This window comes from Euleptes europaea, chromosome 11 (assembly GCF_029931775.1).
Source record: "Euleptes europaea isolate rEulEur1 chromosome 11, rEulEur1.hap1, whole genome shotgun sequence".
Taxonomy (NCBI): Eukaryota; Metazoa; Chordata; class Lepidosauria; order Squamata; family Sphaerodactylidae; genus Euleptes; species Euleptes europaea.
In genome coordinates, this window is record NC_079322.1 from 70,181,776 (window position 1) to 70,205,593 (window position 23,818).

At 45.0% G+C, this 23,818-nt stretch overlaps 1 protein-coding gene across 1 annotated transcript in view; it reads right to left on the reverse strand.

Moving 5' to 3' along the window:
• Nucleotides 1-2,422: 2,422 nt before the first annotated feature.
• The window catches only part of DPP6 (dipeptidyl peptidase like 6), a 442,706-nt gene continuing 421,310 nt past the window's right edge, over nucleotides 2,423-23,818 (reverse strand). Inside the window, exons 19-27 of the mRNA XM_056856977.1 lie at nucleotides 22,084-22,182; nucleotides 18,801-18,870; nucleotides 12,003-12,197; nucleotides 10,583-10,637; nucleotides 8,227-8,338; nucleotides 6,258-6,316; nucleotides 4,115-4,187; nucleotides 3,927-4,000; nucleotides 2,423-2,699 (exon numbers count right to left, since the gene is read on the reverse strand). Coding sequence (XP_056712955.1) covers nucleotides 2,556-2,699; nucleotides 3,927-4,000; nucleotides 4,115-4,187; nucleotides 6,258-6,316; nucleotides 8,227-8,338; nucleotides 10,583-10,637; nucleotides 12,003-12,197; nucleotides 18,801-18,870; nucleotides 22,084-22,182 — 881 coding nt within the window. The 3' untranslated portion in view covers nucleotides 2,423-2,555. The remainder of the gene's footprint in view (nucleotides 2,700-3,926; nucleotides 4,001-4,114; nucleotides 4,188-6,257; nucleotides 6,317-8,226; nucleotides 8,339-10,582; nucleotides 10,638-12,002; nucleotides 12,198-18,800; nucleotides 18,871-22,083; nucleotides 22,183-23,818) is intronic.

A 23,818-nucleotide genomic window follows, 5' to 3' on the forward strand; every position in this document is an offset into this window, starting at 1 on the left:
AAAACAAATGGAGACACAAAATGAAGAACACGGTGAAAATTATCCGCACTGCATTTGCTGCCCGGGATGGATAGTTTTTTGTTTTTGTTTTTTTTACCAACAGCATACTGTAAAAATGTAGAAATCTGCATTGACATTCAAGCTGTCAAAACAATCAAAAGGAATCACATGTGTTGATATAGTCTAAGTGAATACCTCTAAGGGGGTCTTAATAAGCAAACGAGTGTTACCGCATGCATGTCGAACACAAGACTTAATACTGGATTGGGGGACTTGACAAATCATAGACTTACATTCCTTTTATATACAACAAAATGAATTATAGAGTATCCATACTAGCTGTACATTTGGTCAGAATAATTTACACGAACCAACAATAGCAACAACAAAAAATTAAGCGGAAGGAATTCAAAATGCATTCAGACAAGTTTCAGATAGGTTTGACTTTCCCCAGGACTATGGAGGCAGGGAAAGATGGCCATGAAAGAGTAGGTTAGGTTTGAAATTCCAGGAATAAAAAGAATGCACATTTGCAATCCCCAAACTCAAATGTTACCAGCATAATAATAAATAATTTTGGGGTATAAACTTTCAAGAGTCAAAGTTCCCTTTGTCAGATACGTATCTGGTGAAGGGAGCTTTGACTCTTGAAAGCTTACACCCCAAAATTCTTGTTGGTCTCCTCAGGTGCTACCAGACTCGAATCTAGATGTTCTGTTGCAGTCCTGCATGGCTAGCCTCTGTAATAATAAATAATGCAACTTAAGCAGTCTTGTTAGCACTGATCAAAATGCATAAATTGTCATGAAGGTGCAATTTGCAGTTTTAGAACTGTAACAATTAGCAGAGATTGCAAGCCGCGGAAGGATAAGGAGAGAGGAGGAAGCGAAGAGAAAATGCCATGTATCCAGCAAGGGCGAGAAAGGAAGTACCATCCCCATTTACTCTACACAACAGGAGAACCTTAGGAGACACCACTCACACCCCACCCCCACCCTTCATCTGGGACAACGAGGACCAGAAGTGTCTTCTCATGGCTGTTGGGATCCTAGCAAAACTGAGCAGGTTCTGAACCATAGGATCCTATTAGAACTCATTATCGTCCCGCTCCCGCTGAATATCTTTCTGTTTTAGAGATAAGCAAAGGAGAGCCCTAACCCTGGTGAGAAGATCAGCCTTACCTTCAGCTATCCTGGAGACAAAATATAGGAAGTTATCAAGATCTGAGTGGGGATGCCCTTGCAGGTCAGGATAAATTGAAAATATAAATCCTGTCTTATTCAGGTGTATCTATTATGAGGGAATTTGTTAGAAGTTCATTCTTCCGCTCATTAACAATGGAATTCAGTACGGAGGAAGAGAAAATGAAATTCCTCTTATGGGAGGGAAACTCCCAAGGTCTTTTACAGGTAGCCAAATATTATTCTGCAGTAATTAAAATCCGTTCGGAAAAGCTCACTAATGTTAACAAGGTTAATTTTAACTGATAACATTTATCTGTATTTTTACCAAGAGAGTATTTTAACATGTAACGGGTTTTATCGATAAGGTTTGTATCTTTGTTGGCTAAGGCCGTAATAATAAATCTGTCTATCTGAACCACAGGAGGCAAAAGCTGCCCTCTTGATTCCAAGAGAAAGTGTTTCTTTTCAAACCACAAGTCAAGACATTTGATGTCAAGGATGATTCCGATTCACATAGCTAAGTTGCAATCGATGTGTTAAAGAAATCTACAGGAAACACTGCTGGGTGCTTGAGAAGAAACTTCAAGATACCTAAAGCAGGAACGCTAAACCTCATTGTTTGCTACATTTAGTCTCCACCCCCACCTTCCTTACCAAAATACATTGCAAAGCTAAACAATCCATACAAGGCTGAAGTAAAAGGGAGCAACAGGTAAAAACTATATACAGAAATATGTACAGTACACAAACTGAATTAAAAGTGAGAGCTACAGCAGAGTTTTGTACAAAGGAATCCTCTCCTCAAGAGAACAGCACGGTAGCAATGGCTGCAAGAAGATGATGGGCAAACAACAAATGAATCAATTCCTCTGAAAAATAATTGTGCTATAATCTTTATTCCATGGTTGGTAGTTTTATCCAAGACAAAGAAGCACTAACTAAGGGGGGGGGTGTTCCTACTGCAGAGAGATGGTGGGTTTCCATTGCTACTGCGTGAATCCTTCCAATGCAAAGGGCCTTTTTTAAAATAGTCATCTAGCAACTCTTGGGGTAATCTCCTTCTAAGTCCAGTTTCCTGATCGAGCGCCTTACTCCAGAAGCCACTTTGTGGCAAGAAAGGTGTGAAGATCCTTTTATTTATTTTTTTAAACAGCAGTTTTTGCTGAGTTCCTCATGCTTAAATGTTCTTCCGCTCAAGAAGGAGTCATGATCCAGTAGAAAGCGGGCGAGCCGCTTTCGCTGTCCAGTTTTGGTAAAGACATGCTCGCGTGACGCTCCTTTCTCCAGGAAGAAAAAACAAAAAAACAGAGATTCAGTTGCATATTCTTATTACAAACGGTCTTGTGCTTTTTTGAGCACAAGCCCAAAGGGTTAATCCTCATCTTCGTCATCTTTTGTGGGCGCTACTGGGATTTTGTCCTGGACTTTGAAACAATCCGCAAAGAAACTGACAACGGACTTGTATAAGTGCTGCTCCAGGGCTGGACTGAAGTAATGGCCCTCATCGGGGTATATCTGGAAGAGAATGAAAGAGGGGGTGAGTAGGGCTGTGCAAAAAAAAAAAAAAAAAAAGTCATTCAATTTCGCGTTTGGGTTTATTGGGCCCGATTTTTTTCAGGAAACCTGAAGTAAGCTGAATACCCATACTGGTAAATATGGGCATTCGGCTTATTTCCGGGTTTCCTGAAAAAAATCAGCCCGCGGGGTGGGGTGGTGGTGGTGGTGGTGTCATTTTTTGAGGTAGAGCCCCCAAATTCACAGCGTAGCTTGCACAAACCCCAAAGTTTGGTGAAGATTGGGTCAGGGGGTCTGATTTTATGGGGTTTGGAAGGGGTCACCCCCTCCTCCATAGACAACCATTGCAAAGTTTGAAGTCTGATCAGGGGGTTTGATTTTATGGGGTTCGGAAGGGGTCACCCCCTCCTCCATAGACAACCATTGCGAAGTTTGCAGTCCTGAATATTTTCCAGCCTAACTCAAGAATCAACCCATGGGTAGGTCACAACTATTGAACTTCTCTGACTGGTCTATCAAGATCCCGGCTCCTCCCATAAGAACATAAGCAAGGCCATACTGGATCAGACCAAGGTCCATCAAGTCCAGCAGTCTGTTCACACAGTGGCCAACCAGGTGCCTCTAGGAAGCCCACAAACAAGACAACTGCAGCAGCATTGTCCTGCCTGTGTTCCACAGCACCTAATGTAATAGGCATGCTCCTCTGATCCTGGGGAGAACAGGTATGCATCATGACTAGTATCCATTTTGACAAGTAACCATGGATAGCCCTCTCCTCCATGAACATGTCCACTCCCCTCTTCAAACCTTCCAAGTTGGCAGCATTCACCACATCCTGGGGCAGGGAGTTCCACAATTTCACTATGTGTTGTGTGAAGAGGGGTGAGGAAGGGACATCTCCCCTATCCTGATCTCCCCCACCAGGATTTTATAAATTCTCAAAAACCTGAACAGGCCAATTTCCCCTCCCAATATAATTGTTTCTGCTTTTTCTGCTGCCTCCAGTTCTCAGCCTCCAAGTTTCCCATATCATGCTACACATTTGCAGTATTATAAGGAAATATGATTATAGATTTCTGGCAATTGCCAGGAGTCAAAGTAATGTGGGATACATGAAACCCCAGATGACCTGCCTGGCATTTCTACTGAATGACAACAGGTTTATAATCTGTGAATCGGTGTTATCACCCCTGTAGGGATGCAAGAAATGATTACAGAATACTTTACCTGCAAGCTGTAATTAGCCTTTGCCTTAATTAGGTGATTAATGAGGTCAGCGGTGTGCTGGAAGTGGATTTTCTCTGTAAAACCAGATTAAAATCAATGTGTCAAAGAGTACAGGAGGAAGGGGGGAAATCAAAAAATGGATTTTAAACATAAAAAATGTGCTGAGTGGTAGCGGGTTGGGGGCTTACCATCAGCAGTTGCATGGATGATCAAAAACTTTTGATCCTTCGTTGACATCCCTCTGTGGGACAGTTTGGTAATCTGAGAAGAGCGAGAGGCAGGTGAGCGCAACATTTTACACACTAATACCAGTAACTCGTTCTTTGCATGAAATTTAAACGGTGGAATTAAGAACACAAACATCAAGTTGTCATTCCCAGCTTGGTCTTAAGTGAACTCAAGAAGCTTCATTGTACCGAATCAGACCCTTGGCCATATGGGACCGCAATGGCTGGTCTAACAGCAGGTCAAACACAGTGGAATTCAGAGATCCTCCGAGGCTTCAGGTGATGTATAGGGATACAAGGTCCTTACTGATTATGCCTAGAGACATCCTCATCTGCCCTCCCAGGTGAGGTATTGCACCCATTCTCCAGTTGTAGCTGAGACAAGGGACAAAGGGTTGGATGACTACAGCACAGAGCTGTAGCAATTACCTGGAATCCCTACGTGTCAGTATCCATGAATGGATTCAGGCTGCAGTTCCTGCTCCCAGGCTGGCATCTTCCACACTCTCCACTACCCAACATCTAGGTCATGTGCACTAGTATGTTTGAATATGTGTTTATTGGTTGGCCACTGTGTGAGACAGGATGCTGGACTAGATGGACCACTGGTCTGATCCAGCAGGGCTCTTCTGATGTTCTCATGAAGGCCTTGGCCTCTAGGTCCTCTTGTCAGACCTCCAGAGGACCTGGCTGGCCACTGTGTGAGACAGGATGCTGGACTAGATGGAAAACTGGTCTGATCCAGCAGGGCTCTTCTTATGTCCTTAAAACAGCGCAGGCCATGGGAGGCGACATCTCCACATATGGGACCACAAGGGTTGGTCTAACAGCAGCAATAATCACTGGATATCTGCCCAACATTAGGACAAGAGTCGTGGGAGGGACAATCCCAGTTTAATAACTCCTTGTGCAAGTGTGTTTAGAAGGAGAATATCAAGGGCTTACAAACCAGGCCAATCTGGGTACATGGGCATCTGAACCCACACGAAGCTGCCTTATACTGAATCAGACCCATTGGTCCATCAAGGTCAGTATTGCCTACTCTGACTGGCAGCAGCTCTCAGGAGGGGGTCTTTCCTTTCACCTGACTTAGCCTATCAAGACTCTTGGTCCATCAAGGTCAGTATCATCTGCTCAGACTGGCAGTGGCTCTCCAACATCTACCGCCTGCTCCTTTTTAACTGGAGATGCCAGGGATTGAACCTGGGGCACTTCTGTATGCCAAGCAGATGCTCTTCCACTGAGCCATGGCCTCCTCTATGCCCAAAGGTGGGTCTGGATGTTGAAAGAATGGCTAACAGAGGGCATGCCTTTGAGAGGTATAAAGTACAAAAGAAGAAGAAGAAGATGGGTTTTAGATTCATAGAACCCCTTAATCGAGGGCAACCCACATTTTCCTTTTTTCCTCTTTCAGAAGGAATCTTTTGACAAAACAGGTTTCAGAGACTTCAGAGGCTTGGGTTGTAGTCTTTAAAAAAGGTAAAGGTCCCCTGCGCAAGCACTGGGTCATTTCTAACCCATGGGGTGATGTCACATCCCGACATTTACTAGGCAGACTTTGTTTATGGGGTGGTTTGCCAGTGCCTTCCCCAGTCATCTTCCCTTTACCCCCAGCATGCGGGGTACTCATTTTACCGACCTCGGAAGGATGGAAGGCTGAGTCAACCTTGAGCCGGCTACCTGAAACCGACTTCGGTCGGGATCGAACTCAAGTCGTGAGCAGAGCTTTGACTGCAGTACTGCAGCTGACCATTCTGCGCCATGGGGCTCCGACTTTAACAAGGCATGAAACTTTTCTACCCTCTGCTTCCAGATGTTCTTAGGATAGGAATGTTTCTTTCTTACAGGTAAATAATTCCAGCTGCACCAGGCAACGGGGCCAGGCTCTTTAGGTCTGAGGTTCAAGAGGACTGTATTGCCCCTCTTATCTTGTTAACCAAAAGCAGGCAACCGTCCCAAACCGCAGGGAGTTTTTAAATATACAACAGAATCTTTTAAAACCCTGTCTTCTCCTGCTAGCCACCTTTTCTGCTCTTAAACCCCATCTTGCAATTGTGCTAGAAACAGATGCTCTTACTGCTGGCTGCGCTATTGATGGCATTACCTCATATGCTTTATTATCAATCCCTAGTAATCCCAAGTATCTTTCCGAAAAGGCTGAAGCTGAAAAAGAGAGAGAGAGAGAGAGATTAGCTAGGTGTTAGTCGAGAATCTGTCAGCAAATCTCTCTGGTACTAAGCATAAAACCAAGGGCATTTCTTTTGAGCCTGGCCTCACCCTTCCAGGCATCCTGCCACCCAGACATGAAATGCACCAGGGGCACAAGAAATTGGTAGTCCCACCAGAAGGGCATCAACACAGTGGGAATCACCAAAACCAACACAGTGGGAAAATACGGTTAGGCCATTTATGCAGGGTCAATTTTGAAGCTCGCTCAAGGCTCTTTTTTAAAATGCGTCCTTTAAAATGACTATTTACGGTCACGATGCAAAAGGAGAAATTCCACCCCCCCACTCGCCCGCTCCTTATTTGCATAGCCAGTAGCAATTGTCCATTGCATAGCTAACACGCAGCTGTGATTTTGCATGTTTCTTTGAGGGGATTCTTAGCCACGAGGGTGCAGAAAACACAAAAGGTTCTGTTAAAGGGGCTCTTAAGTAATGCGAAGCTTCGAAGTCACTTCCTGAATGACGGTTCACCATGGAAAAACTAAAAAAAAAAAAAAAAATGTGGGGCAATTCAGCCTGAAACGTGCTGCTAATTACCAAGCATAAATGGCCTCAGAAACTGGATGCGGTGGCAAAGTTATGACAAAATGCAATGAAACTCCCGGAATGGTTTGAGCTATGTTCAGCTTTTTAGCACAGGAAATCTGAATCCAGAGATAAAGCAATTGAAAACACAGCATTGTAGTTTAGCACAGCTTCCATATGCACTGGGGGATGCAGAAAATGACTGGACCGGCACGACATTATGCAAATGAATCCTATTTGCATATATTTGCTACATTTGCTTCTTCTGCTTTGCTTGCTTTTCACTTGGAGAGAAAAGCGATGGTTCTGGGCATGGAAATGGTTTCCTCTGGCCAAAGGATATCCTGCTCAGCCCTTTTCCTCACCTTCTGAAATTTCACAGCCGTTGCCCATACCTTTCAAAGTTCCTCCTCAAGGGCTAGAATAATGGGTTTTAGTTTTAAAAGGGCAGGATAGAAGCTGACACGCTGACCTGGATGGCCCAGGCGAGCCTGGTCTCGTCAGATCTCAGAAGCTAAGCAGGGTTGGCCCTGCAATAATGGGTTAAAATTGAGGGCGGAAAGGTACTGGCTGGATATTAGGGGGGGAAATTACAGTAAGAGTTGTTTGACAGTGGAATCGGCTACCTAGGGAGGTGGTGAGCTCCCCCTCACTGGCAGCCTTTAAGCAGAGGCTGGACAAACACTTGTCAGGGATGCTCTAGGTCAGAGGTTCCCAAACTGTGCTCCAAGGAGCACTTGGTGCTCTGCGAAGCATCTCCTAGTGCTCCGTGAAAAGACTGGAAAGAAAAATACTACTGTCGTTCGGTTTAGTATATAGGTGCTGGGTGAAAATTAGTGACGAATTTCTCTCCTGAAAAGTGCTCCATGACTCAAAAAGTTTGGGAAACTCTGCTCTAGGCTGACCCTGTATCGAGCAGGAGGTTGGACTAGGTGGCCTGTATGGCCCTTTCCAACTCTATGATTCTGTTATTCCATGATTAGTACTTGTATGGGAGACCACCAAGGAGTACCAGGGTCCCTGTGCAGAGGCAGGCAATGGCAAACCACCTCTGAATGTCTCTTGCCTTGAAAACCCCTACTGGGTTGCCAGAAGTCAGCTGCGACTTGACGGCACTTTACACTTTACACAGAAGCTGACAGAGTTGGCTGTATAAGAAGACCAGTTGAGGCAGTTGCGAGGGAGCACCATGAACTAAGCCAGCACCGAGAGGGGCGATTTCTGAGCCCCGTGGCAATTTCTCCGTTTGCAGAGTGCAATCCCTGAGCCACAAAGCACATCCCACCTGACCTCTGTGTGCCCGACGGGGTTGGCTCTTACCATACAACTTGAAGTCTGTCAGTGGGGAAAGAGCGGCCCCACATGTAAAGACTTGGTCTTTGTTCTCGTCTCCAGAAAGAAGGATGTAAGCACTTAGGTAGCCACCATAGTCCTGAGAAGCAAGGAGAAGGAAGCAATGCAATAAGCTCACCAGTACAATGTTAAATGTTGTGATGTGGCATCACCCCATGGGTTAGTAATAATTTGGTGCTTGCACAGGGGACTACCTTTACCTTTGCCCTAAATTCCTAACATAGTCGAGTCCAGAATTACCTCAGAGACTCAAAAACTAGAAGCAGAAAGCATCAGCCAAATGCATTTACCAGACTGAAGGAAGAAGAAGAGTTGGTTTTTATATGCTGATTTTCTCTACCTTTTAAAGAGAATCAATCTGGCTTGCAATCTCCTTCCCTTCCTCTCCCCACAACAGATACCTTGTGAGGGCTGGGGGGCTGAGAGAGTTCTGAGAGAACTGGGACTAGCCCAAGGCCACCCAGCTGGCTTCATGTGTAGGAGTGGGGAAAACAACCCGGTTCACCAGATTAGCATCCGCCACTCATGTATAGGATTGGAGAATCAAACCCAGTTCTCCAGATTAGAGACTACCACTCATGTGGAGAAGTGGGGAACCAAACCCGGTTCTCCAGATTAGAGTCCTCCAAACCAGCGCTCTTAACCACTACACCACGCTGGCTCTCAAACTTCCTTACATAAATACAATTAACACCTAGGGTGGCCAGGTCCCTCTTTGCCACTGGCGGGAGATTTTTGGGGTGGAGCCTGAGGAGGGCGGGGTTTGGGGAGGGGCTTCAATGCCATAGAGTTCAATTGCCAAAGCGGCCAATTTTCTCCAGGTGATCTGATCTCTATCGGCTGGAGATCAGTTGAATTAGCAGGAGATCTCCTGCTACTACCTGGCAATTGGCAACCCTATTAACACCATCAGAGACAAGATTCCAAGCTAGCCTTTCCACTAAGATTTTTCATGTGCTGGGAGTATTTGATGAAGGGAACAACATTGCCTCTCCTCCCCGCACAAATGACTGATATGTTATAACCCAGCAACAGATCTCTCCCTTGGAGGTTTTGCTCGTCTGCTTCGCGGCTAAGGAAAGCATTCAAAGGCATTAGCACCCCAGATCCTGTGCTACGTCTTCTTCATCCGTCCCCTAGACACCCTTAATGAATTAATCTACATTAGACAAACTTGATCTATAACCGGGGCATTCTAATACCTGCACGGCCTTCCTTTTAGCCCTCAGATACACCTTGATTCTTCCCTAAGAACTCCCTGCTTAAAATTAAGCGGCAAGCTCTTTTGCTGTTTGCTCTGCCATCCCGGGCCGGGCAAATCAGCAGCACTTTCGGAGGTTTGTATCAGCTCCTGTCACAATTTAGCAGGCCTCGAACAAGAAGTATTAGCTGTGTGTTGATATGAAAATCAACGTAAAAAAATAATAATCACCGTACTACAGCATCTTCTCAGAAATGGATGGCCCTTCCCTCTTTCGTGATGCGATTTACAAAGAAATGCTGAAGGAGGGCTCAGTTTTTTTTAAAGAAAAAAACCCCCCTCCAAAGTAACAACCAATGGTTTAAGCATCGGATACACACCATAAATCAAAATGTGGGTCTAAAAATTCTTAAGCAAGCAGTCCAGGCCCACTGCTTTTATCCATTTTATTGTATACACCTAATAAACATACAAATATATTATTTTAAAAGAATTTTTAGTTCTCAGCTCAACCCTTAGGTTAGGGTTAGGTTAGGGTGGACTCTATGGCATTGAAGTCCCTCCCCTCCCCAAACTAACATGAATCGTAAGCAGTAGCTACTACAATACTGGGCAACAAACCTGAAACACTGATTAAAAATACAATGGAAGAAGTGTTTTTACACGAAACGGCTTGATGCGCCTCTGGAGAAGAACGTCCGTCTTGTGCATCATTGCTGGACCTTTTCCAAGTGCAACAGCATTGGACTTTTCCTATGACTTACATCAGTGTGAAGAATACACACAATAGGCCCAAGGCCAAACCTAAAAACTGATGTTATAGCTGCAATAGCAACTTGTTAAAATGTGTAAAAACTGTCTTGAAATATATGTATCCACATTTGTATGTTGTTTAGACAGGTATTGTTAAGTTAGACACCGGGACATATCACACCTGGGTGTGCTTGTTAGATAATTTTGTATTTGATATTATGTTAAATTGGCATTAAAGGTTTTTATATGAACTTGGTGGCTGTACTATGCGAATTGTGATAGTGATATATAGGGCATAGTAGGTGTACAGTTCAGATTGTATTAACCTTATAAGCAAGCCAGGCCTTGAAAGGTCAAGGCTGTACTCACCTTTCCAAACACCCCGACTCGCATCTTATCAATATATGACTTGCCCAGCATTGCACTAAGAAAAGGAAACAAAACAGACCTGAGTCACTCAGAGGAAGCATCTGCCTTTAAACATAGCTGCTCACAGGTATTAAGTGCCAGCTTTAGGGCTGCTTATTTATTAATTACTTTATTTATTTTATTTTATTTCTATCCCGCCCTTTCCCAGCCACGGCTGGGCTCAGGGTGGCTAACAACAATACAATACCACAGTCATTGAAACACCAGCATAAAAACATACAATACGAACACATGAAGCTGCCTTACACTGAATCAGATGCTCTACCACTGAGCCACGCACCCTAGGTAGAATAATTAATATCTATAGCAATAATAATTAAATAATTAAAATGGCACCCTAATAGTGGTTACTTGACTTTAGTCTTGCTTATCAGAAGAAGAAGAGTTGGTTTTTATACCCCACTTTTCTCTACCTTTAAGGAGTCTCAAAGTGGCTTACAATCACCTTCCCTCCACCTCCCCACACACAACGGACACCTTGTGAGGTAGGTGGGGCAGAGAGAGTTGAGAGAGAACTGTGAGTAGCCCAAGGTCACCCAGCAGGCTTCATGTGGAGGAGTGGGGAATTGAATCTGGTTCTCTAGATTAGAGTCCACCACTCTTAACCACTACACATGCTGGCTCTCTAAGCAAGTTAAAGAGGGTAGCACTCTGAATCAGGGCAAGATTGATCCTGAACAGGGTATGGGAGGCCTGAAGACAGCAGGGAGGCATGGGATCTAAGTGGGCCCAGCAAGAGACCAGCAGGTGTAAACCATCAACATCCTCAAAAATAGGCCTGGCGGAACAAACATCTCCGTCTTTCAGGCCCGGAGGAGGAGGAGGAGAAGAGTTGGTTTTATATGCTGACTTTTTCTACCACTTAAGGAAGAATCAGACCGGCTTACAATCACCTTCCCTTCCCCTCCCCACAACAGACATCCTGTGAAGTAGGTGCAGCTGAGAGAGCTGTGACTAGCCCAAGGTCACCCAGCTGGCTTCATGTGTAGGAGTGGGGAAACAAATCCAATTCACCAGATTAGCCTCCGCTGCGCATGTGGAGGAGTGGGGAATCGAACCCGGTTCTCCAGATCAGACTCCACTGCTCCAAACCACCGCTCTTAATCACTATACCACGCTGGCTCCTGCAAGGTCCCACACGGCCCGTGTCTCACTTCCACCGGGCCAAGTTCCAATTTGGCAAGGGATGCTCTAGCATCAAAAGGAAAGCGGAGATGAAGATTCTGGCTGGTGTCTCATCCGTGTTACCTTGCAGGGCTCCCATGGTGTTTATGGAATAGCCGTACGACAAATCAGTGCCCAAGAATCATTTTACCCGCACAATTACAAACTTCCAAAAGGGTCTACTAAGCCAATTCACCCGACAGCTTCCATTTGGTCCTTTTCTTCGAAAACGCCCAGTTTCTTTTTAACGTCGTGCAACAGCCTGGTCCCTTGAAATCCACTCCCGCGGCCGTCAAACTTCATCACAATCGCATTGTGGGAGCTGACCATGACACTCTCCCAGTTCACGTCAAACATTTCTGTCACGCTCTGGGTACCAGGTGTTCCATCGCTGAAACGGGGAAAAAAGCAAACTCGTCTTATTCCCTTTTCCCCAACCGCAAGGGGCTTTGGTTGTTCCACAAGAAAGGGCAACAGTGTTCGAGTGAGCGACTCAGCATGCCTGGACATCGGGGGGGGGGTGCTAAATCCCTCTAAGTGTGTATAAGTGTTATCTCTTGAATGGGAAACTCCTCTCTTTGTCTGAACCTGGGAGCTGTCCTCCGACCCCTCCTCCTTCTCTCTCAGTAGCCGTCGTACTTTGCTTTCTTTCCACATGCAATGGAGACAGACATTTCTGCAGGTCTCTCCTATAGAGGGAAGATAGGGTTGCCAGGTCCCTCTCCACCACCGGCGGGAGATTTTTGGGGCAGAGCCTGAGGAGGGCGGGGTTTGGGGAGGGGAGGGACTTCAATGCCATAGAGTCCAATTGCCAAAGCGACCATTTTCTCCAGGTGAACTGATCTCTATCAGTGATAATGATAGGGTTGTCAACCTCCAGGTACTAGCTGGAGGTCTCCTGCTGTTACAACTAATCTCTAGCCAATAGAGATCAGTTCACCTGGAGTAAATGGCTGCTTTGGCAATTAGACTCTATGGCATTGAAGTCCCTCCCCAAACCCTGTCCTCCTCAGGCTCCACCCCCAAAATCTCCCACTGGTGGGGAAGAGGGACCTGGCAACCCTAACAAGTGACGAGATCTCCTGTAGAAACAAATATCTCATACTTGCACACATGACGCTGGAATAGCTGGCCACTTGTATTAGGGAAATGTACTCTTTAGATTAGGTTTCTATCTTGCTGTCAACTGCAACAAGAATGTGAACAGAATTTACTTGAATGAAAGTAAGTTTTACTTTTTGCAATTTACTTCTTGGGTGGATTGATTTACTGCACACAATATCACACTTCCACAACTGGGCAAAACTCTGCTATATTAACCAAATATACCCAATAAACAGGAAGTGAGCTGGTACTCCAGGCTTCTGGGCAATATGGCCAATAAGGGCTGCACATTTCTCCTGCGGGGAAAAATGCACGAGTTCTTCCACACATTATTTCCATACATCTTTCCATGGTTGAGATGTGTGAGAACTAGGACTACCAACATCAAAGAGGGACCTAGAATTCTCCCAGAATTACAGCTGACTTTCAAAGCACTTTCACACAGCCCAAATAATGCACTTTCAATCCACTTTCAGTGCATCTTAACGACTGTTTGCAAGTGGATTTTGCCAGTTCACACAGTAAAATCCACCTTCAAAGTGCATTGAAAGTGGATTGAAAGTGCATTATTTGGGCTGTGTGAAAGTGCCGTCAGACTATAGATCAGTTACCCTGGAGGAAATGGCAGCTTTGGAGGCTGGATCCTAGGGCATCGTATCTCTTTTGACTGCCCTCCTCTTCCCAAACTCTGTCCTCCTGGGTACCACCCTCAAACCTCCAGGAATTTCCCAAGCTGGAATTGGCAACCCTAGAGATTACCTTCAGAAATACAGGAAGCTCAAATACACTTGTATTTCCTGTTGTCCCAGAAGCTACTTGTTTCTCAGGGCCAAAAAACCACATGAAGCTATTTTATGACGGCTTCTGTCTCAAGGATATAGTTGGACTGATACATTAACAAGCAAGGCTAAGTGCTATATTCTCTACCATTTCTTCATCAAGTCAAGCTGTCAGGTTTTGATTTCTTTAGGGCAACGACAGCCTCAGTTCACAATAAGGGAAATACAGACAATTGTATCCACCTCAGGTTCTCCAAGACAATGGGACTTGGTCAAGGCTGCAATAAGGTCTGCTGAATTTTCATGTCCTATATTTTATTTTGTGTCTCATTTGTATCCCACCTTTCGATTGGAAAATCCCCCTAAGGGAACTAGCAAAACTAAAATACAACAAATGCATAACCACCCGTTCAAATCAAACCAACTTGTCAAGGGCCACCATCAAAAGATAATATAAAACAATAAAACATTACACACCCTTGCAAGCATGTAGCATTGCATAAGTCCAAAGTGCTTCCTACAATGCACTAGCTGCAAAATCCTGGACCCTATGAGCATTGCGGGGGAGGACCATTTGGGCTCCCTTCCTGAAAATTTCACCTTGCCTCACTGGGGTGGGGTAGGGGCATTCTGGAGTAAAGAATTCTAGTGGGAAGGTACCACAACAGAAAACGCCTTATTCCCTACAGCCGGGACACCCAGAAGGTTGGACCAGAACCAATGCGTTGAAATTAAATCAAGAGTTTCCGTCTAGACATTAGGAAGAATTTTCTAACATTTAGAGTGGTTCCTCAGTGGAACAGGCTTCCTCGGGAGGTGGTAAGCTCTCCTTGTGTGTGTCTGTGTTAAGTGCCGTCAAGTCGCTTCTGACTCATGGCAACCCTATGAATCAAGGTCCTCCAAAAGCTTTCTACTTAAAAAGGTTTTTAAGCAGAGGCTAGAGCAATGCTGATTCTATGACCTTAGGCAGATCATGAGAGGGAGGGCATCTTGGCAATCTTCTACGCATGGAGTAGGGGTCACTGGGTGTGTGTGGGGGAGGTAGTTGTGAATTTCCTGCATTGTGCAGGGGGCTGGACTAAATGACCCTGGTCGTCCCTTCCAACGCTATGATTCTATACACATATTGGGGCAAGAGAATTATAGGAAGAGGCACTTCCTAAGATATCTTGGCCTCAGACTATTCAGGGTTTGAAACACACAGGAGATCTGAATGTTGCATTGTGGAACGCACGTGAAGCTGCCTTATACTGAATCAAGACCATTGGCCTATTAGGGTCAGTATTGTCTACTCAGGCTGGCAGTGGCTCTCCAGGATGTTTGGTAGAGGTCTTTCGCATCACCTACCACCTGATTCTTTTACCCGCAGATGCTGGAGATTGAACCTGGGGCCTTCTGCATGCAAAGCAGAAGCTCTTCCACTGAACCACAGCTCCTCCCCGAGACAAAAAGTTAACTGGCAACCAAATGCATCTTCAGCCAAGAAACTAAGCAGCCCTGCAGGAAAGGGCTGGGGAAGATTGCTGGGTTTGTTTGCAAACGCTAAAATCCCAGGCACAAAAGGCCCTCATGCTGCTACTCCTCACCCCATGCCCCTTTGGTGGCTGCCAGTGGTTTGTGTAAATTCCTCCCACCGTTTTTGTTGTTGTTGTTCCCTGCCCATGTGACTTGGCTGGTCTGCATGTATTCAATGCACACCCCAGCAGCGCATCCTCATTCCGTGGCTGTCTAATCAAGTGTCGTTAGTTTGATGAGTCCCAATCTTCCTCAAGCACTTGCATAATGAAGCACATTTCCCCAGAGATGGTTTTGATGTGATGCACCGGCAGGCTTCACGCGGAGCTTTTGTCCTTCCTTCAAGCTAGATTCAGGGTGACATTTCAGGACTCGCCAGCAATGTCATTCCTCATTCGCTTGCAGAAAAAGTGACTGTTTGGCTTCATTTATTTATCTTTGTCCTGCCGGCTCAATAAGAGAGCTCAAGTTACAGGCTACAACAATTAGGGGAGAGTGGCCAAGAAAGTGCTTAGGCTAAGGGTCACATGAACACAGGAAGCTGCCTTATACTGAATCAGACCCTTGGTCCATCTAAGTCAGTACTGTCTACTCAGACCGACAGCAGCTCTCCAGGGTCTCAGGCAGGGGTTGTTCACATCACCTACCCACCTAGTCCCTTTAACTGGAGATGCTGGGGATTGAACTTGGGACCTTCTACATGCCAAGCAGAAGCTCTACCGCTGAGCCACAGCCCCTCCCAACTAGTGGGGACTAGTTGTAAAAGGGCCCTCCACCCAAGAACTCCCTCCCACTATTTCAGTCACTGGGAAAACACTCTTGAACACATTAAGCTGCCTAATACTGAATCAGACTCTTGGTCCATCAAAGTCAGATTTGTTTACTCAGATCGGCAGCGGCTCTCCAGGGTCTCAGGTAGAGATCTTTCACATCACCTACTTTCCTGGTCCTTTTAACTGGAGATGCTAGGGATTGAACATGGGACCTTCTGCATGCCAAGCAGAGTCTCTACCACTGAGCCACGTCCCCTCCCTGTGTGTTCTCAGGAGTCCAGCTGCAAACTCAAAGCTGGCAAATGGAGGGGGTTGGAGGAAGGAGCCACCAAGTTCCAAGCACAGAAGTTCTTGGTTATGCTAATGAATCTGGCCGAAGAAGGACAATGGTTGACCACCACACACCTGGCTGGTAAGTCACACCTATTGCCATAAAGCTGGAAAAGACTAAATGACAAAAGGCAAACTCTTACTTTGGGATAGGAAGGGACAGTAAAGTCACCCCCAAGGAAGGCGGGAAAAAGCCAAAGGTTATTTAAACTCAGGACGTGAGGAAGAAAATCTCTTCTTCTGTAGCTCCTGACAAGGAAACCACATACCATCCAGAGCTCAGCTTTTACCTGGGGACTCCATCTTGTCCACATTGCCAGGGACAAATGGGAGAAGATCCAATCCACAGAACAAAGGCAATGATCAACTTTAAACTACAGCAGCTTCAAGTAAAGCTAATTGGCCCTAATTTTAAAAGTTTAGGATAAATTCTGAGTGTAGAACAAGGGGGCTGTGTGTTTTCACCTTTTCTTTGTTCCCTTGCTCAGCTTGAAATGTTTGATTGGAATTGTATATTCTTTTTATTCTTTTATTCATCTTTCTTATATTTTGAAAGTTCTAAGTCTGACCTCTAGAAAAACTGTTTGGTCTTGCTATTTTGCAGCATGGGAGGCATGGCAGTTCTCCATCCCTGGAGAACAATAGAACGAAATTGTAAAGTTGCAGTAGATCCTGCCCATGCTTGCTTGTAGGAGTGTAACTGGAAGTGTAGCAACTAGGCTGGAGTCTCTAAATGGCAGTGTAGGTACAGGGTGCAACTCTGTCTGGCAGGAAAAACTCTCAGAATTGTTGGTGGCAACAGGTGGCTACCCAAGTTTTTTGGCACCCCCAGGGAGTGAGGGGAAGGGGCAGGGTCGCCAGGTGGAGACTTGGGATGGCTGTGAGGTATTTCCTGCGTTCCAGGAACCAACTTGAAGAAACAGAAGGGGCTAGCACTCAATTGTTACAAGGGCCGGATATGACATAAATACCACTTGGTCGGGCGGGGCCATGCCTCACCAACCCAGATTGAGAGTGGAGGGGGGTGGTTGCCTCAGCTGGCTCGCGGGATGGATACGAGCTCTCAAGGGGCGGATTTGACCTGCAGGCCTTATGTTTGACACCCCTGGGCTAGCGAGTCCTTTCCTTTACAGGGTCTATCATATTTTTTACTGTTGTTAGTTAGGAAATCTTTTCCAGGTTCCACCCAAGGCGACTAACAGTGGTCCTGCAATGAGGAAAGATGAGGCAGCTGTGTGACAGGCCCAAGGTAACCCAGCTTGCTTTTATTCTCTGCTCTTATGACAGAAACAGTTCCAACAACAGAACAACAACAGCAACAAAAAGAGTAACAATAATAACAATAAATATGCCTATGACAACTAGGGCACCAGGTTGCTCAGATCTATTTAACTGTTAGGTTTGATTGCATGGGCGGGGGGAGAACTTGGCAACTGCCAGGGTGATATTATAGAATCATAGAGTTGGAAGGGATCACCAGGGTCATCTAGTCCAACCCCTTGCACAATGCAGGAATTTCACAACTATCTCCCCCCACACACCCCCAGTGACCCATTCTCCATGCCCAGAAGATGGCCAAGGTGCCCTCCCTCTCATCATCTGCTTAAGGTCATAGAATCAGCATTGCTGACAGATGGCCATCTAACCTCTTCTTAAAAACCTCCAGGAAAGGAGAGCTGACCACCTCCCGAGGAAGCCTGTTCCACTGAGGAATCGCTCTAACTGTTAGAAAATTCTCCCTAATGTCAAGATGGAAAATCTTTTGATTTAATTTCAACCTGTTGGTTCTGGTCCGACCTTCTGAGGCAACAGAAAACAACTGGCACCCTTCTCTATATGACAGCCCTTGAAGACGGTTATCATATCCCCTCTCTTATGATCACTTCCAGCCAAAAGGGTCTGTAGTTTACAATGGGCTGGAATCCTAACCAGATCCTTTAGAAAGGGAGAGACAAACATAGTTCTATACCTATGAAATTTTGGACAATCCAATAGATGATGGAGCAAGGAGTCAAGGCTCCCTGTGTCACAGCTACAAAGTCTATCTGCAAATGGAATCCTCCCAAAGCGGCCAAAAAGTTCTGCCGTTGGGATTGAATTAAGGCGAGCCAACATATAAGCTCAGTCACCCAGCAAGTTTCCATGGCAGAGTGGGGATTCGGATTTGGGTTTCTCAGATCCTAGTCTGACACCTTAACCACTACACCATGCTGGCTTGACTACCTCTAGGGTCCAAAAACGGATAGACTCCAGATTCTGACAGGCTCTGCTCCAACCCACTAGCATCTTAAGGCTCTGCCTCCAGCCCATTGCATTCCATCATCATTCCTGCTCAGACCCCCTCCCTGCCATGTTTTGGGGCAGCCAGCATTTTCAAAATCAAAAGAGGACATTTGTAGGTATTAGATGTTCCTTTTACCGTCTAGCAAATTGCAACCTTGGCTGATTGTTTGGATACACTCGTAAAATTAAGCAATTGATCATGTTACTCACACCACCAGAAGTAATGGATAATGCATGTTTTCCGAGAAGACAGCCGGCTTTAAAATTTGCATTGGCAATTCTAGATAAAGACAGAAACAGAAAGAAAGGGGGAGGGAGGAGAACAGCATTTACATTTGGGAAGATGGCTGTTAGACTGAATAGGCTTTTTTGTAAATACTGAGAGTACTCCTCAGTCGGAACAAAATGACATTTGATAAAATAGCTCGGCAAATAACCACCTCGCAGAATAGATGCTTTCAAAGAGAAAAGCCGCGCTGTCATATCCAAGATGACAAGAAATCCAAAGCCGGGGTGCTCGGAGACGCTCCGTTATGCACCAAACATGCAATTAGCAGCCAGCGATATGTATTATTTCTCCCTTTAGGCAGGTGGAAAGTGACAGCACCATGAACCAATATTTGGGATGCGCCAGGGGAGGGGGAAAGGAAGAGACTGAAGCAGAGCGAGATGAAAATACACCGCAGCTTAGGGGGCTTTAAGACAAAGAGTTTCTGCTGTTCATTTTAAACTCCAGGGGGTTGAATGCAGCCAAGCTTGCCCTGATAAAATTGCCTAAAATGAACCAGAAAATACTTAATTGAATGGCATAAATTAACCAGAGCACTGGTAGAGGAGTTGAATACCTTCTGACTGGCTGAAGGAATGAACGCTGGAATATTGTTTGGCTGTGCCCCGCTTTGCCCACACACTTATGCCGTTGCAGGAGATGCTTCCTGCCTTAATTTGTGTATAAAAACGTTAACCCGGCATGACCATTACCAAACAGGCCTGACCGCTCAAACCGGCATCAACAGCACTTCTGACGCCGCTAAGACCTGCACGAGCTAATGGGTTTAAATGGTTTGCTTTGCAATCTTTCCCTGACACTCCGGCTTAATTAATTATTCCATCAGACTTGCTAGCGGACGGCAGATGTGTATCGTTCACCCTGCGACTTCCCATGGAAAGAAGCTTGGCTTTAAATATACATGACAGACATGATAGAGCATTTAAGGCAAGACTCGGAAACACAGGAGGGTCATGAGGAAACAGCCGTACAATTACCAGTCTGCAGATATTTACTGCTTTGTCAGTGCTGGTGAAGTCAGCGGAGAGACAAACTCACCAACACTGGGCACATGAACACATGAACACATGAAGCTGCCTTATACTGACTCAGACCCTTGGTCCATCAAATCAGTATTGTCTGCTCAGACTGGCAGCAGCTCTCCAGGGTCTCAGGCAGAGGTCTTTCACATCCCCTCCTTGCCTAGTCCCTTTAACTGGAGATGCTGGGGATTGAACCTGGGACCTTCTGCATGCCAAGCAGATGCTCTACCACTGAGCCACAGCCCCTCTCCATGGCTCTCCAGGGTCTCAGGCTGAGGTCTTTCACATCACCTCCTTGCCTAGTCCCTTTAACTGGGGATGCCAGGGATTGAACCTGGGACCTTCTGCATGCCAAGCAGATGCTCTACCACTGAGCCATGGTCTCTTCCCCCAGCGACTGTGCAGTTATTCATGCTGTATCCCAAACAGACTGTGACAAGGAAATAGATTCTATAGCTCGGCCTGTCCTAAAATAGTAAGTGAAGCTCCATAAATAGTAATGATGTGCAAACCAATTATAACAGCTGCAACATTTTGGATGACAAAGACGCTTTTTTTTTTAGTGTCACCTTTGATTCCAAAACACAAAAGGTACACGACTGATATAAAATACAAGTTGGGGGCTTGTGAGGAATTGGTGGGAACTTCCATCCTGACAGTGTAAGAGTAAAAGCCTGCTGGGCTGTGGGCACGCATCCCCCGACCCTAATTTCATAATCTGTTTTAAGATATTGTAAAGGATCTGCTCATGGCCCAACTGGAAGGGTATCAATTTGGAATATTTTTCATCTATCTTAAAAGTCTCTGGCCCCTTTCAGCTTCAGTGGGGTCAGAGTCCTTAAAAGTTTATAGAATCCTGGTACAGGGGATGAAGGAAGAAATGAGGGTTGGGGGATATGACCACCATCTATAACATGTTGGCAAGTGCTAAGGTCTAAAGTAGGCCAATTTCTCCTTCTGTTTTCCTGCTTGTTTTTTTTTTTTAACCTGAACTGCCCTCAATATTCTTTGGCCCTTTGAGGGCAATGAACCTGCTTGTTGTTCTCCATCCATTTTGGAGGGCTTTCTGCCCTTTCTTTGCAGACTGACATTTTCCTGTGTAGTTGGGGAGCCCACTAAGTTTATAGAAACCTCTCTCTTGTCTGTAGATGATCACATCTATCAATAGGATCACAACATCATTCGGTTTCAGAACGAGTGAGGTTTAATGATATATCTACTGGGAAGAAGCTTATATAAAATATTTGACGATATGAAAAATCCATCTTGTGGAAAACAGCTTCATATTAATTGCTGAGATCCTTACCATTGTGTTGCTCTATGGTAATTTGTGTACCTCCAAAGGAACAATATTTACAGAAGCCCACAGATTTCAATTGGCATAGTAGGGGGTAACTCTACTGTTAATAACACACATGCTTTCAATCTAAAGATATCAGACACAAATTCATTGTCTGCTCCACACGCTAAGGACCTTGCCTCTTATGGCGGGCAGCTGCAGGGAATTTTCAAACATTTATTTTAAATGTTATAAAAATATTTGGCACTTTCCTTTAAGGTCTCAAAGTAACTTACAACATAATGTTTACATTCCTATAAAATATATTGGGTTTGACACTGTGACTCCCTTTCAACGAGTCTATCCCCCATGGAGAAAGTTTATCTCATGAAGACTTTCTGTGATGACAAAAACTTTCCTGGTTTTGGAGGAACTCTTCCTCCAACAGAATTAGACTTGGTGGAAGACAGTCACAGGATCCAACCCCAAATAAAACAGAACATAAGTAGATCATTTTAAAAAATGAAGGAGGTAACATTGCTAGCCAAGGAAAATGCTTGTATAAAAATGTTTTCAACTGGCCATGGGCAGATCTCCCTACACAGAGAAATGCACAGGAAATTGGCCAGTATGGAAAAGGTTCTTCTCCATATCCTAAATAATGTAATATCTGGAAAAGAGGGAACATACATCAAGGTCTCTTCTTCTGAGAAGGCATATATGTTTGCTATAACAGAAGAGAACTGGGACTCCCTGACACGTAGGCCATTAATTTATAGGAGGTATTATATAGTTGCTTCATTTTTGTACACATTGGTGGAGGATCAACTGTAAGAGGATATGTATATCCTCAGTATCAAGAAGAACATGAACAGGCAAGAGGACAAAAGACTGGCAACTTACTGTAATCGTGAATCTTGATATCTCTGTATTCTACTTGAGGCATTTGCCTTTCAGCTACTGTCTGCTGCACTTTTTCATTTAACTCCACATCAAAGAGTTCTGAAAGAACATAGACCAAAACAAACACACAGCCAACCTGTTATACAAAGAATTAATTATACAAGTATGCAACAGAGATTCCTAGGGGGAGAGGAATTTCCTTCCTCTAACCCCATTTCCTACCCTCTCCTTCATTTTCTTTCCCTTTTTGCTATATTCCTCTCCCACATTCTCCCCTCCCGCCCGGTCATCATACCTGCACACTCATCTTCCCTCACTGACCATCTTTCATAACAAGTAATGACTACTGAAATCTTGCAGGACAAGACGAAACCACATGATCTCTGCAGCCACTCTAGTTTGGCCAAGCAATCCAGTAAGGCTGCTAAGATCTGGTTAGGTCATGTGATTTTAAGATTCTTCTACAAAACCAAGGGCTCCCTAGGTTTGTAGAAACATCTCCTCTCTATGTACTTGGCCCTAGTGTGTGGGTTTTTGATCCACACACTGAGGCCAAGTTAAGAATTAGATATTAGGATTAATAGTGGCTAAATTTTGTTTTGCATAAAAATGATTACATTTAGCTGTTAAGATTATCCTTTTTCCATACTGACTCAGACTAGGAATTTTTTTGAACGGAATTCGATAGGAATTTTTTTAAACGTTTCTGAAACTTGCTCTCGAGGCAGAGATCAATTCTGACCTTCTCCTCTCTTGACTTATCATGCAGTTGCCAGCTCAGTTTTATTACTCTGTTAAAATCAATGGAGAACAAGGCCCTTCCGAGACCAGTTCTCCAAGACAAATGACCACAAGTAGTATCAAATGAAGACGGAACGGAAACTGACAGCAGGTTTTTATTTATTTATTGCCAGTGGTGGCCCTTACCACTGTTTGCAACAATGCTAACATTCATACGGTCCTCACTTGCCTTCATTCTCACTCGGTGACCTCATCACATAGCCAAACTGAACTGGCTAAATAACACTGCAACCTAATCCTGGCCTTTGCATAATCTTTAATTGGATCTGGGGGCCAAGGAGCACCCAGGTGGGGGAAGAATGGCACTGAATAACTCGAAACAACCCATGGTGCTTCAACTGGTCGCATATTCTAAATTGCCCTAACCTGGATTGCCAGGGCTACCCCAATCTCATCAGATTTTGGAAGCTAAGCAGGGTGGGCCCTGGTTAGTACTAGGATGGCAGACAACCAAGGGAGTCCAGAGTTGCTATGTGGAGGCAGGCACTGGCAAACCATCTCTTTGTGTCTTTTGCCTTGAAAACCCTATGGGGATCACCACAGGTCGGCTGTGACTTGACGGCACTTTCCATCTCCACCATAATCTAAGCTGCTTTTATGAGGAAAAATATGCACCCTACTGAAATGCTAGCTTCTATCCCCATATCCTGAAACTAAAGAATATTCAGCGTGGCTCTAGTTTTCAGCACATATAATAGAATGAGATGTCTTTGGGTCCATTGATTGCGATTGGAAAGCTATATCATTCAAAGGACAATCGTTCAAAGAGCCAGCATGGTGTAGTAGTTATGAGCGGTTATTTGGAGCGGTGGGCTCTGATCTGGAGAACCGGTTTGATTCCCCACTCTTCCACATGAGAGGTGGAGGCTAATCTGGTGAACTGGATTTGTTTCCCCACTCCTACACATGAAGCCACCTGGGTGACCTTGAGCTA